Genomic DNA, 11,034 nt, shown 5'->3' on the forward strand with positions numbered 1-11,034 from the left:
CTCAGAGTTGGGATATAAACTCACAACTACAAGAAAAAAAAGTGAGAATTGTTAGATATAAACTCACAATTCTGACTTTTTTCCTCAGAATTGGGATATAAACTCACAACTACAAGAAAAAAGTCAGAATTGTTAGATATAAACTCACAATTCTGACTTTTTTCCTCAGAATTGGGATATAAACTCACAACTACAAGAAAAAAGTCAGAATTGTTAGTTATAAACTCACAATTCTGACTTTTTTCATCAGAATTGGGATATAAACTCACAACTACAAGAAAAAAAGTCAGAATCGGTAGAGATATAAACTCACAATTCTGACTTTTTTCCTCAGAATTGGGATATAAACTCACAACTACAAGAAAAAAAGTCAGAATCGGGAGATATAATCTCACAATTCTGACATTTTTCCTCAGAATTGGGATATAAACTCACAACTACAAGAAAAAAGTCAGAATTGTTAGATATAAACTCACAATTCTGACTTTTTTTCCTCAGAATTGGGATATAAACTCACAACTACAAGAAAAAAGTCAGAATCGGGAGATATAAACTCACAATTCTGACTTTTTTCCTCAGAATTGGGATATAAACTCACAACTACAAGAAAAAAGTCAGAATCGGGAGTTATAAACTCACAATTCTGACTTTTTTCCTCAGAATTGGGATATAAACTCACAACTACAAGAAAAAAGTCAGAATCGGGAGATATAAACTCACAATTCTGACATTTTTCCTCAGAATTGGGATATAAACTCACAACTACAAGAAAAATGTCAGAATTGTGAGTTATAAACTCACAATTCTGACTTTTTTCATCAGAATTGGGATATAAACTCACAACTACAAGAAAAAAAGTCAGAATCGGTAGAGATATAAACTCACAATTCGGACTTTTTTCCTCAGAATTGGGATATAAACTCACAACTACAAGAAAAAAAGTCAGAATCGGGAGATATAAACTCACAATTCTGACATTTTTCCTCAGAATTGGGATATAAACTCACAACTACAAGAAAAAAGTCAGAATTGTTAGATATAAACTCACAATTCTGACTTTTTTTCCTCAGAATTGGGATATAAACTCACAACTATAAGAAAAAAAAAAGTTTTTCCTCAGAATTAAAATATAAACTCGCAACTATGAGAAAAAAGTCAGAATTGGGAGATATAAACTCATAACTTCTTTCCTCAATATTGGGATCTAAACTCACAATTGTGAGTTATAAAGTCCAAATCTAAGGAAAAAATACCAACTTTTTTCCTCAGAATAGTGTTTTCACGACACGTCATCAATCGGACAGATTGGCAGCACTGAACGTTAACAATGATACTGAACCAAATGACCAAATGGTCAGCCTGGGAAAAACATTTGAAGTACTACGGACTGACAAACGTTATAATAAATCGCCAAAAAACGTGCAAAAAGCGGTACAAAGGGCATTTGTGGTTGACCAAACTGAACCAAGATTATTGACAAGACTTGTGTTTGTTTTTACCATTTTCAGTCAGGTAGGTGAATATTAGGCTAAATCTTAATTAATACTGCTCATATGTGTCTTTACCAACTATTAACTTTAGTTTATAAAACTATTGTGCCCTTTCCTGCTCAGGTCCTTCTCAGTTTTTTTTTTTTCCATGGTTTAAACAGCATAAATGCTGTTGTTTACATCCGAGTATCTCCAATATGGCCGCTCATCCAGATTACTGACCAAACCGTGACGTAATTCCACCCCCTTTATTGCAAGTTTATATCTCGCCATTCTGAGAAAAAAGGTCACAATTTACTTTAAATGACTGATGGGCAGAGAATGTTTTTGATTGGCTAAATAAGAGCGGACCGCGCCCCTCACCTTTACTGTTATTTACAGCACCTAGGACTGTCAAACACACCTGTGATTTCTCTGTCGGATAGTAAGGACACTGTTTGTGTAGTATTGCATGATATTTCAAAAACTAAATAGATTACAGCAGTTCTAAATTGACAGGAAATGAGTTTTACACTGATGTATGTATTGGTTTATAGAATTGTCAATGTTATCAATTATTAAATCAGTTTATCAGCTCTTGCCCAGCAAACATACATATTTACGTACACATAATATTTAAGACATCATCATCAGTGCAACAACCTCAAGAGTGCATCTGATCTGACAGGCCCATCTGACAGTGTTGAAATTAACCTAATAAATATTTACACACAGCCTGATCAGGCCAGAATAACAGTAGTGACTCTAAGGATATGTACTTGTAATATGATGTACTAGTAGACATTTGCGTGAAATATAAAGCTTTGGAGTCAGAAATCGTCTGCCTGGTGATGATGTTGATACAGCATGCGCGCTCACCCACACGCACGCGCCAGCACTATCTGTAAGCGCTAACAACAACACAAACGAGCTGTCATTACCGTACGTCTCTGACATGTCGGTCCCACCGATGAAACCAATCAACCGGGCTGACGATACTCTTTATTCCCTTCTTCAGATAACCGCTTTGCTCTAGTTTGATTTCTGTGTGCAGTGCTGGTAGCCAACAGGCTAACTACTGCTAACGCCTCTCACCGTTTCCTGTTTTACAACACCAAACCTGCGCGTGCACAACGTGCTCGCGACACCGAACTGATGTCACGACGCAAATTTGCCATAGGCGAATCACGAAAGCTGTAAAGATTTAAGCTTAATATTTCATATACCTGTGAATTTTGTGGTCAAGAAAAATAAACTATTTTATATATATTTTTTTCGTTGTATTTACTCATGATTATTTTGGAAGGATCTGGAATTCTATATTGACAGAAAAATGGAGTGTATGACAGAAATTTGTATATTTGATATTTATGCAGAAAACGAAAATTTGAATAATAAAGAACATATTATACATTTGTTTATTTTATTAGGAAAATACCATAGCCTATACATAAGAAAAAGTGGGCTCAATGTAGACCAAATTTTCCCATTTTATAAACGACTTTAAATTATATGTAAATCTCTTGAAACAGAAAAAAAAAAAACACTGAAACACTTTTTTCTTTTGGCAGGTAATGTTCTAATATAATTTGACATGAATATGTAATATCTCTTGTTTTTGTGGCATTTAATTATTAAAACACTATTTTAAAAAAAAGGTTAAATGCAAGATTATAATAAAGAAAACCTAAGATCTACAAAATAAATTGTTGTTCTAGCAATGCAAACATTTATTTTCTGAAAACGTTTTAAAATTCATGTGAAATCACGTCGTTTAGAATGATTTATGAAACACTGTAACTTCGACAATCCCCATCGCTTTTTTATGCACAATTAATTAAAATGCATTTAAACAACTACGAGAAAAAAAGTCAGAATTGTGGAATATAAACTCATAATTCTGACTTTTTTCCTCGCAATTGTGATTTTTGATCTCACAATTCTGACTTTTTTCCTCAGAATTGGAATATAAACTCGCAACTACGAGAAAAAGCCATAATTGTAAGATATAAACTTATAACTGCGAGAAAAGTCAGAATTGGGAGATGTAAACTTATAACTACGAGGAAAAAAAAGTCGTAATGAGATATAAACTCATAACTGCGAGAAGTCATAATTGTAAGATATAAACTCGCAACTACGAGAAAAAAAAAGTCGTAATGAGATAAACTCATAACTGCGAGAAAAGTCAGAATTGGGAGATGTAAACTTATAACTACGAGGAAAAAAAAGTCGTAATGAGATAAACTCATAACTGCGAGAAAAGTCATAATTGTAAGATATAAACTCATAACAGTTCGATAGACAAGGAATGGTCGCAATGGCAGGAAGCAGGAATCGTCAACGGGGTACACAGTCCAGAGTCATACACAGATAATCCAACACAGAGAAAAACGCTTAGAATTACGACCATATGGAACGATAAGACTTCGCAAGGAAGTGTGTGTGTCTGTGGCTTAAATGCATGTGGGTAAATGTGAAACAGGTGTGTGCAGCAATCAGTTCAGTGGGAAACAAGGAGCAGCTGTGTGCAGTGATTGGTGCAGTGGCTTATGGGGATTGCAGTCCAGAATGTGTGTGCAAGAGTTCATGATGAGAAGACAGACCAGACACATGACAGAGCCCCTCCCCAAGGAGCGGCTTCCAGACGCTCTAACCACATAATACAACCTGGAGGGTGGTGGAGCGGAGGCGGAACAGGGGGAGGGATGGAGGGCCAGGTCCATGTAGGGGTACTGGAACCACGAACTGAGGCGGAGCCGACGGAGGGAGAAGCCATGGCGGAGGAAGGGTTGGCTCCTGCATGGGGCCGACCGACGGAGGTGGAGCCCGAGGCGGAACCGGAGAGTCGATGGTCCTAGGTGACACCGAGGATCCGGAGGGCCAAGGCGGAGCCCAAGGCTCTGGCGACCCCGGCGGAGATGGAGGTCCGGAGGTACGCAGCGGAGCCGGAGTGACAGAGGATCGAGGCTGTGCCCACGGGAGGGAGGAGGTCCACAGAGCCGGCAGGACGGAGCGACGAGGCGCAGCCGGAGGAGTAGAGTCCAGAGGCGAAGGTGGGGCGACGACTGACCGGGGCGGAGCCGGAGAGACGATGGAGCCCGGAGGAGCTGGTGGGCCGACGGCCAACAACGGAGACGAGGGAGCACAGAGCCGGGGTGGAGCCGCAGGGTCGGAGGGCCGAGGTGGAGTCCAGGACTCTGAGACTGGAGGTGATGGTGAGGGATCCCTCAGTCTGGACACCGATGGAGACTGGCAGTCCCACGGCAAGTCCTCTGCACTGAAGGTGGGATGTGGGTGAGCAGAGGGACTGTCAGGAGACAGAGGTGGCGGGACTGGAGCAGCAGGGAGGGTGGGTGGGAACAGTCCATGCATGAGCTCCGTGACCAGAACCGGGCAGACAGGAATCTCAGGACGACTGGATGGAACCAGCGGAGTCTCTGGAAGGCTGGGCGGAACCAGTGGAGGCTCTGGAAGGCTGGGCTGAACCAGCGGAGTCTCTGGAAGGCAGGGCGGAACCAGCGGAGTCTCTGGAAGGCTGGGCGGAACCAGCGGAGTCTCTGGAAGGCTGGGCAGAACCAGCGGAGTCTCTGGAAGGCCGGGCTGAACCAGCGAAGGCTCTGGAAGGCCGGGCGGGACCAGCGGAGGCTCTGGAAGGCCGGGCGGGACCAGCGGAGGCTCTGGAAGGCCGGGCGGAACCAGCGGAGACTCTGGAAGGCCGGGCTGAACCAGCGGAGGCTCTGGAAGGCCGGGCTGAACCAGCGGAGGCTCTGGAAGGCCGGGCTGAACCAGCGGAGGCTCTGGAAGGCCGGGCTGAACCAGCGGAGGCTCTGGAAGGCCGGGCTGAACCAGCGGAGGCTCTGGAAGGCTGTCTTGAGGAGCGGGCTCTGGACGACGCTCTTGTGAAGCGGGCTCTGGACGACGCTCTTGTGAAGCGGGCTCTGGAGAACTGGACGACCCCAGCGGAGATTCAGGAGGGCTGGGCGTCTCCAGCGGAGACTCTGGAAGAGCAGGCTCTGAGCGAGCGGTCACTGGAGGGCGCTCTGGCGGCGCAGTCACTGGAGGGCGCTCCGGCGGCGGAGACTCTGATTTGACGGTAGCCATCTTGCTTGCAGACTCTGGCGTGGCAGCCATCTTGCTTGCAGACTCTGGAGGGGCAGCCATTTTGCGAACAGGCTCTGGACTAGCAGACATCTTAGGCTGTGGCTCTGAGCTGGAACTTACTGTGGGAAGATGGTCCTCCTCCACAATTCCCACAGTAAAAGGAGAGCCACACAACAAAAGAGCAAGATCCATATAAGATTGCAACGTCCAGCCCGGTTCAAACATTGGCATGAGGGAAGCCAATGGCTCTAAGAGTCCTCCACGGAAGAAAATCATCAGGCAGTGATCATCCATCGTAGACCGATTAGCCAATTCAATGAAGGCCATAGCATAATCCTCAATAGTCCGCTCCCCCTGCTTGAGAAGCATGATCTGCACCGTTGGATTCATGCTGGAACCGGATAATTCCACAATAGCTGCTGGATCCTTGTAATGGCGAGGTCTTCTGTCACAAGGAGGGTCAGACTGAGACGTGCGGATCCATTTGCAGCATTTATTTAGAATCGTCAACAGGCCAGAATAATCACCAGAAAACAGGAACAACGTAGGTAATCCGGGAAACAGTTCGATAGACAAGGAATGGTCGCAATGGCAGGAAGCAGGAATCGTCAACTGGGTACACAGTCCAGAGTCATACACAGATAATCCAACACAGAGAAAAACGCATAGAATTACGACCATATGGAACGATAAGACTTCGCAAGGAAGTGTGTGTGTCTGTGGCTTAAATGCATGTGGGTAAATGTGAAACAGGTGTGTGCAGCAATCAGTTCAGTGGGAAACAAGGAGCAGCTGTGTGCAGTGATTGGTGCAGTGGCTTATGGGGATTGCAGTCCAGAATGTGTGTGCAAGAGTTCATGATGAGAAGACAGACCAGATACATGACAAAATCTAAAGAAAAAATACCAACTTTTTAATAACCTGAGATTTACTAAATAATTTACTTGTTGTTCTAGCATTGTAAACATTTGTTTCCTGAAAACGTTTTAAAATTCATGTGAAATCACGTCGTTTAGAATGATTTATGAAACACTGTAACTTCGACAATACCCATCGCTTTTTTATGCACAGTTAATTAAAATGCATTTAAAAAAAGAATCTCACGAAAGTGCATAATAAAAACAAAGAAATAAGAAATTGTTTAATAAACTAAAAATTAAAAAGCATTTTTAGGTAAGCACTCAAAATTATTTTATAATGAAAACAAATTTTAATTAGCCTAATTACAATAAATGATAATCTATTACGTAAACCCCGCTAGTCACAACGCAAAATACATGTTTTTTTACATTTTATATAAAAATGCAATATGATTATATATATAGGCTATATATATATATATATATATATATATATATATATATATATATATATATATATATATAGTTTTTTTTTTATTCAGTTGTTTTTAATATAAAATAGTTTATCAAAACAGTTAATGTATATTTAAAAGATACATTAGCACATTAGCATATATAAAATATTCTTCCTAGACACATTCGTACTTGCTTAGTAATGAATACGCATGTGCCCCAATATAGTTTACAGTATGAACACACGGTGGCAGTCAAACTCCATGCAGTCAAAATGATTTGTTTCAGAGTTCTGCAGTGTGACTTGCTAAATCCTGCACTTTTTTATACATACAGAAAAAGCTCAAATTTGACCCTGGGCCACAAAATCAGTCATAAGGGTCATTTTTTAAAATTGAGATTTATATATTTATTTATATAATCTGAAAGCAGAATAAATAAGCTTTCTATTAATGTAGGCTATGGCTTGTTAGGATCGGACAATATAATAAAACTATTTGAAAATCTGAAACCTGAGGGTGGAAAAAAAATCTAAATATGGAGAATATCGCCTTTAAAGTTGTTCAAATGAAGTCCTTAGCAAAGCATATTACTAATCAAAAAATACACATTGATATATTTACGGTAAAAAGTTTAGAAAATATCTTCATGGATCATAGTCTTTACTTAATATCCTAAAGATTTTTGGCATAAAAGAAAAATATTGTTGGCTATTGATACAAATATACCTGTGGTTTTGTGGTCCAGGGTCAAAAATGTGATTATAAATGGTGAAATCATAATCAAAGTTTAAAATAATAACCTTATTTAATTTATGCATATAATATAATTTCACTAAAAAAGTCACTAATCAGCCAAGCATCATTGTTGTATGTAACAGCCTTCTCTGTTATAAACGTAATAATAGTGTTTATTCCAAGGCTTTGGCTTTGCTGATTCCATTCTTTTTGAAGTGTGAGATACTGTCATCTTCCACTCTCTTCTGTCCACACATTCCTTCATGCACACTCCGAGGGGCCCAGCGCACACGTCTTCAAAGCCCTTGTCATGGCGGACCGCCCAGGGCCCACAGGTGATAAATTACAGATCCCTCTGCCACTATCTACACGATTTCCTCCCTGCCTTTGTTCTCCCATGACAGATTCCCCAGCACGTTTTTTGAAAGGTCTTTTCTACCAGAGATTAAAGCGAGGGGGGAGAGCCTGCCGTATGGAGCACGGATGTTTTCTTAATATTGTCTAAACTTTGAATGAAAGAGGCAGAAAAAGAGGGTGCTTTTTCAGACCCCAATGCTTCACGGTCTGAAGGCTCTGCCGTATTCGTACAAGGCTGTAACACCATAACACTTTTATTGTTTAGACTATGAGTTCTGCATGTTTATGACCTTGGACAAACCTGTTAGTAGCACAAGATTAGGACCAGGTCAGTCAGCTTGCTCTGGTTTGTGTGTGTTAATAAAGAGACATGTCAGGACATGTGCTGGAGGGTGAAAACTGCAGACCTAAATTAGGCATATAGCTGCAAGCAGCAATAAATTGAGACCAAATATACTTCCCACCTAGATAAAAGTCAGGTTAAATTTTTTTTATGAATTGAAATATACTTCTCAGGTTTTATTTCTCAAAACATGTCTTGAGACTGGTTTACCCTGATATCTGCACACATAGGCCTTTGTATTTATATGTATAAAAAAAGTTACTTTAAAAAACAAGGTAGATGAGATTTTGTGCTGCTAGATGGCTACTATTTTGTATAGTACTGATATAATTCTAATAATTTAATGATATATCCATTCCATTGCTCTGCTAAATCATATACCGAAGGACTTAGGAAGCAGGAAAAAGGGTGCAATATTTTGACAAACTAAAGTTAATAGGTGGTAAAGATGTAGGAGCAATATTAATTAAGATATTTGCCTAATATTTCACCTACCTGACCGGAAATGATAAGAACAAACACAAATGTTGTCAAGATTCTTGCCCTGAAAATCCTGGTTCAGTTTGGCCAACCTCAAACGCCATTTGTTCCTCAGACAGTTTTTTGCACTCTTCTCCTTGATTTGTTATCACTTTTGGCAGTCTGTAGTACTCCAAATATTTTTCCTGGTCCGACCGATTAGTACAGTCCAAAACATGACATAATTGGCGATTTTCAGCAGCAAAAATCAGCAAATTATGCAAGCTTCGTTTGGTTTAGTGGCATTGTTTAAGTTTTATTTTGGAATAACAACTGGCTAGATCTACATTATCCCACTTATTACATGGCTACTTGACACAAAACCAAATAATTAGACAGAAAATATTGATTTGAGTTGAAATATTTGAATGCAAAGCTTCCGTGAAGAAAGCAGCTCCTATAGCTACTGGAGTGAAATGAAAAAATAACATTAGAATAATGTGTAAATCAATTAAGAGAAATGCATATGAGCGTTTAATTCTCTACTTACAAATTTAACTTTTGTCTTTCTTCTGTCAGATGGTTTCTGCTAGTGCCTCTGTCCTGCTGCTGCTTCAGCAAAATTCAGCATGATAAAAAAAATTACCGCCTTGTGTCATATAACTTATATCGACCAATCAGCGCGGTTGTCAAAGCAGAATTTCAAGCGCGACCAATCATTTAAAACATAGACATGACGAATCATTTAAATAAATTAAAATGTTGAGTTCAGAGAACTTAAAATATTAATTAAAAAGTGTTTTGCTGCCAAATGAGTAAGTTAAACACACCTGTTTAAGTTTTGACGCCAAAACTTGCTATTTTAAGTAATGTCAAGTTATATTAACTTAATTTTTTTTATTAATGACAACAGTGGGGTTTACAGTGTAGCAATGGCAAGTTCAAACTAGATGGACATTAAGATATGGTACGTTCATACTAGTTATTACACAGCATTTCACAAAAAAATATATTGATTTAAGATGAAACTGTTTTAAAATCTTACCAGTTAGTTTACAATCCAGTGTACAAAACAATTGTTGCAAAATTGCAGCAGCTGTGTTTGTATGAAACAAAGAAAGAGTAAGTCCACAATACCAGGATGACATAATGAAATATTTGAACAGAGAATATTGATTTGAGTTTTAATATTTTATTAGGCAAACAAACTCAAAGCTTCCAGCAACCATGTCATTTCACCCTGCTTTTACAAGTGTTTGAGTTCTTTTTTCATGTATCATGACTTGTATTTTGTGGGATTCTTATGCATGTGCAGTGCTGCACCAGGTGAGCTACTAAGCAAGTTTACCACATAAATCGCACAAATTCTATGTACATCATGACTCACAACAGAAGATTTGGAATGACAAACAGTTAATTAATTACATACAGTCAAGCCCGAAATTATTCATACCCCTGGCAAATTCTGACTTAAAGTTACTTTTATTCAACCAGCAAGTTTTTTTTTTTTTGACCGGAAATGACACAGGCTTCTCCCAAAAGATAATAAGATGATGTACAAGAGGCATCATTGTGGAAAAAAATATTTCTCAGCTTTTATTTACATTTGAACAAAAAGTGGCATGTCCAAAATTATTCATACCCTTTGCAAACTGTTACAGTCTATGGTAAAATCCAAAGTTCTATACCATTCCAAATAGTCCAAGCTGTTCTAAAGCATCCTAATTACCCTGATTCATTGGGAACATCTGTTTCAATCAACTCAACAGATGAAAAACAGAAGCTCTCTGCTGTTGGTTTGTGGACAGTCATGGCTAAGACAAAGGAGCTCACTGAGGACCTGCGGCTGCGCATTGTGGCTGCTCACAAGTCAGGAAAGGGTTATAAGTTCATATCTAAATGTTCTGAAGTTCCAGTGGCTACAGTGTAAAGTATTATTAAAAAATACAAGACGTTCCGCACTGTGAAAAATCTCAGAGGATGTGGTCGGAAGCCAAAAGTGACACCTGAGATGGCCAGGAGGATAGTGAGAGGTAAAAAACAATCCAAGAATCACCACCAAGGCCATCCTGATGAATCTGGGCTCTGCTGGTGGCAACATCTCAAGGCAGACAGTCCAACGGACAATGCACACCGCTGGGTTCCACGGACACAGACCAAGGAGGACACCACTTCTTCAGATAAGGAACACAAAAGCCCGCTTGGCCTTTGCAAATGCTCATCTGGACAAAGAAGAACACTTCTGGTCTTCT

At 39.8% G+C, this 11,034-nt stretch overlaps 1 protein-coding gene across 2 annotated transcripts in view; it reads right to left on the bottom strand.

Annotated features, from left to right (window-relative positions):
* The window catches only part of LOC141284747 (ras-related protein Rab-4B), a 32,820-nt gene extending 30,247 nt beyond the window's left edge, over positions 1 to 2,573 (bottom strand). For both annotated transcript variants that reach the window (XM_073817759.1, XM_073817758.1), the window contains exon 1: positions 2,411 to 2,573. In XM_073817759.1, the coding sequence (XP_073673860.1) occupies positions 2,411 to 2,426 (16 nt within the window). In that variant the 5' untranslated portion in view covers positions 2,427 to 2,573. The remainder of the gene's footprint in view (positions 1 to 2,410) is intronic.
* Between the last annotated feature and the right edge of the window lie 8,461 nt (positions 2,574 to 11,034).

This window comes from Garra rufa, chromosome 14, assembly GCF_049309525.1.
Source record: "Garra rufa chromosome 14, GarRuf1.0, whole genome shotgun sequence".
Lineage (NCBI taxonomy): Eukaryota > Metazoa > Chordata > Actinopteri > Cypriniformes > Cyprinidae > Garra > Garra rufa.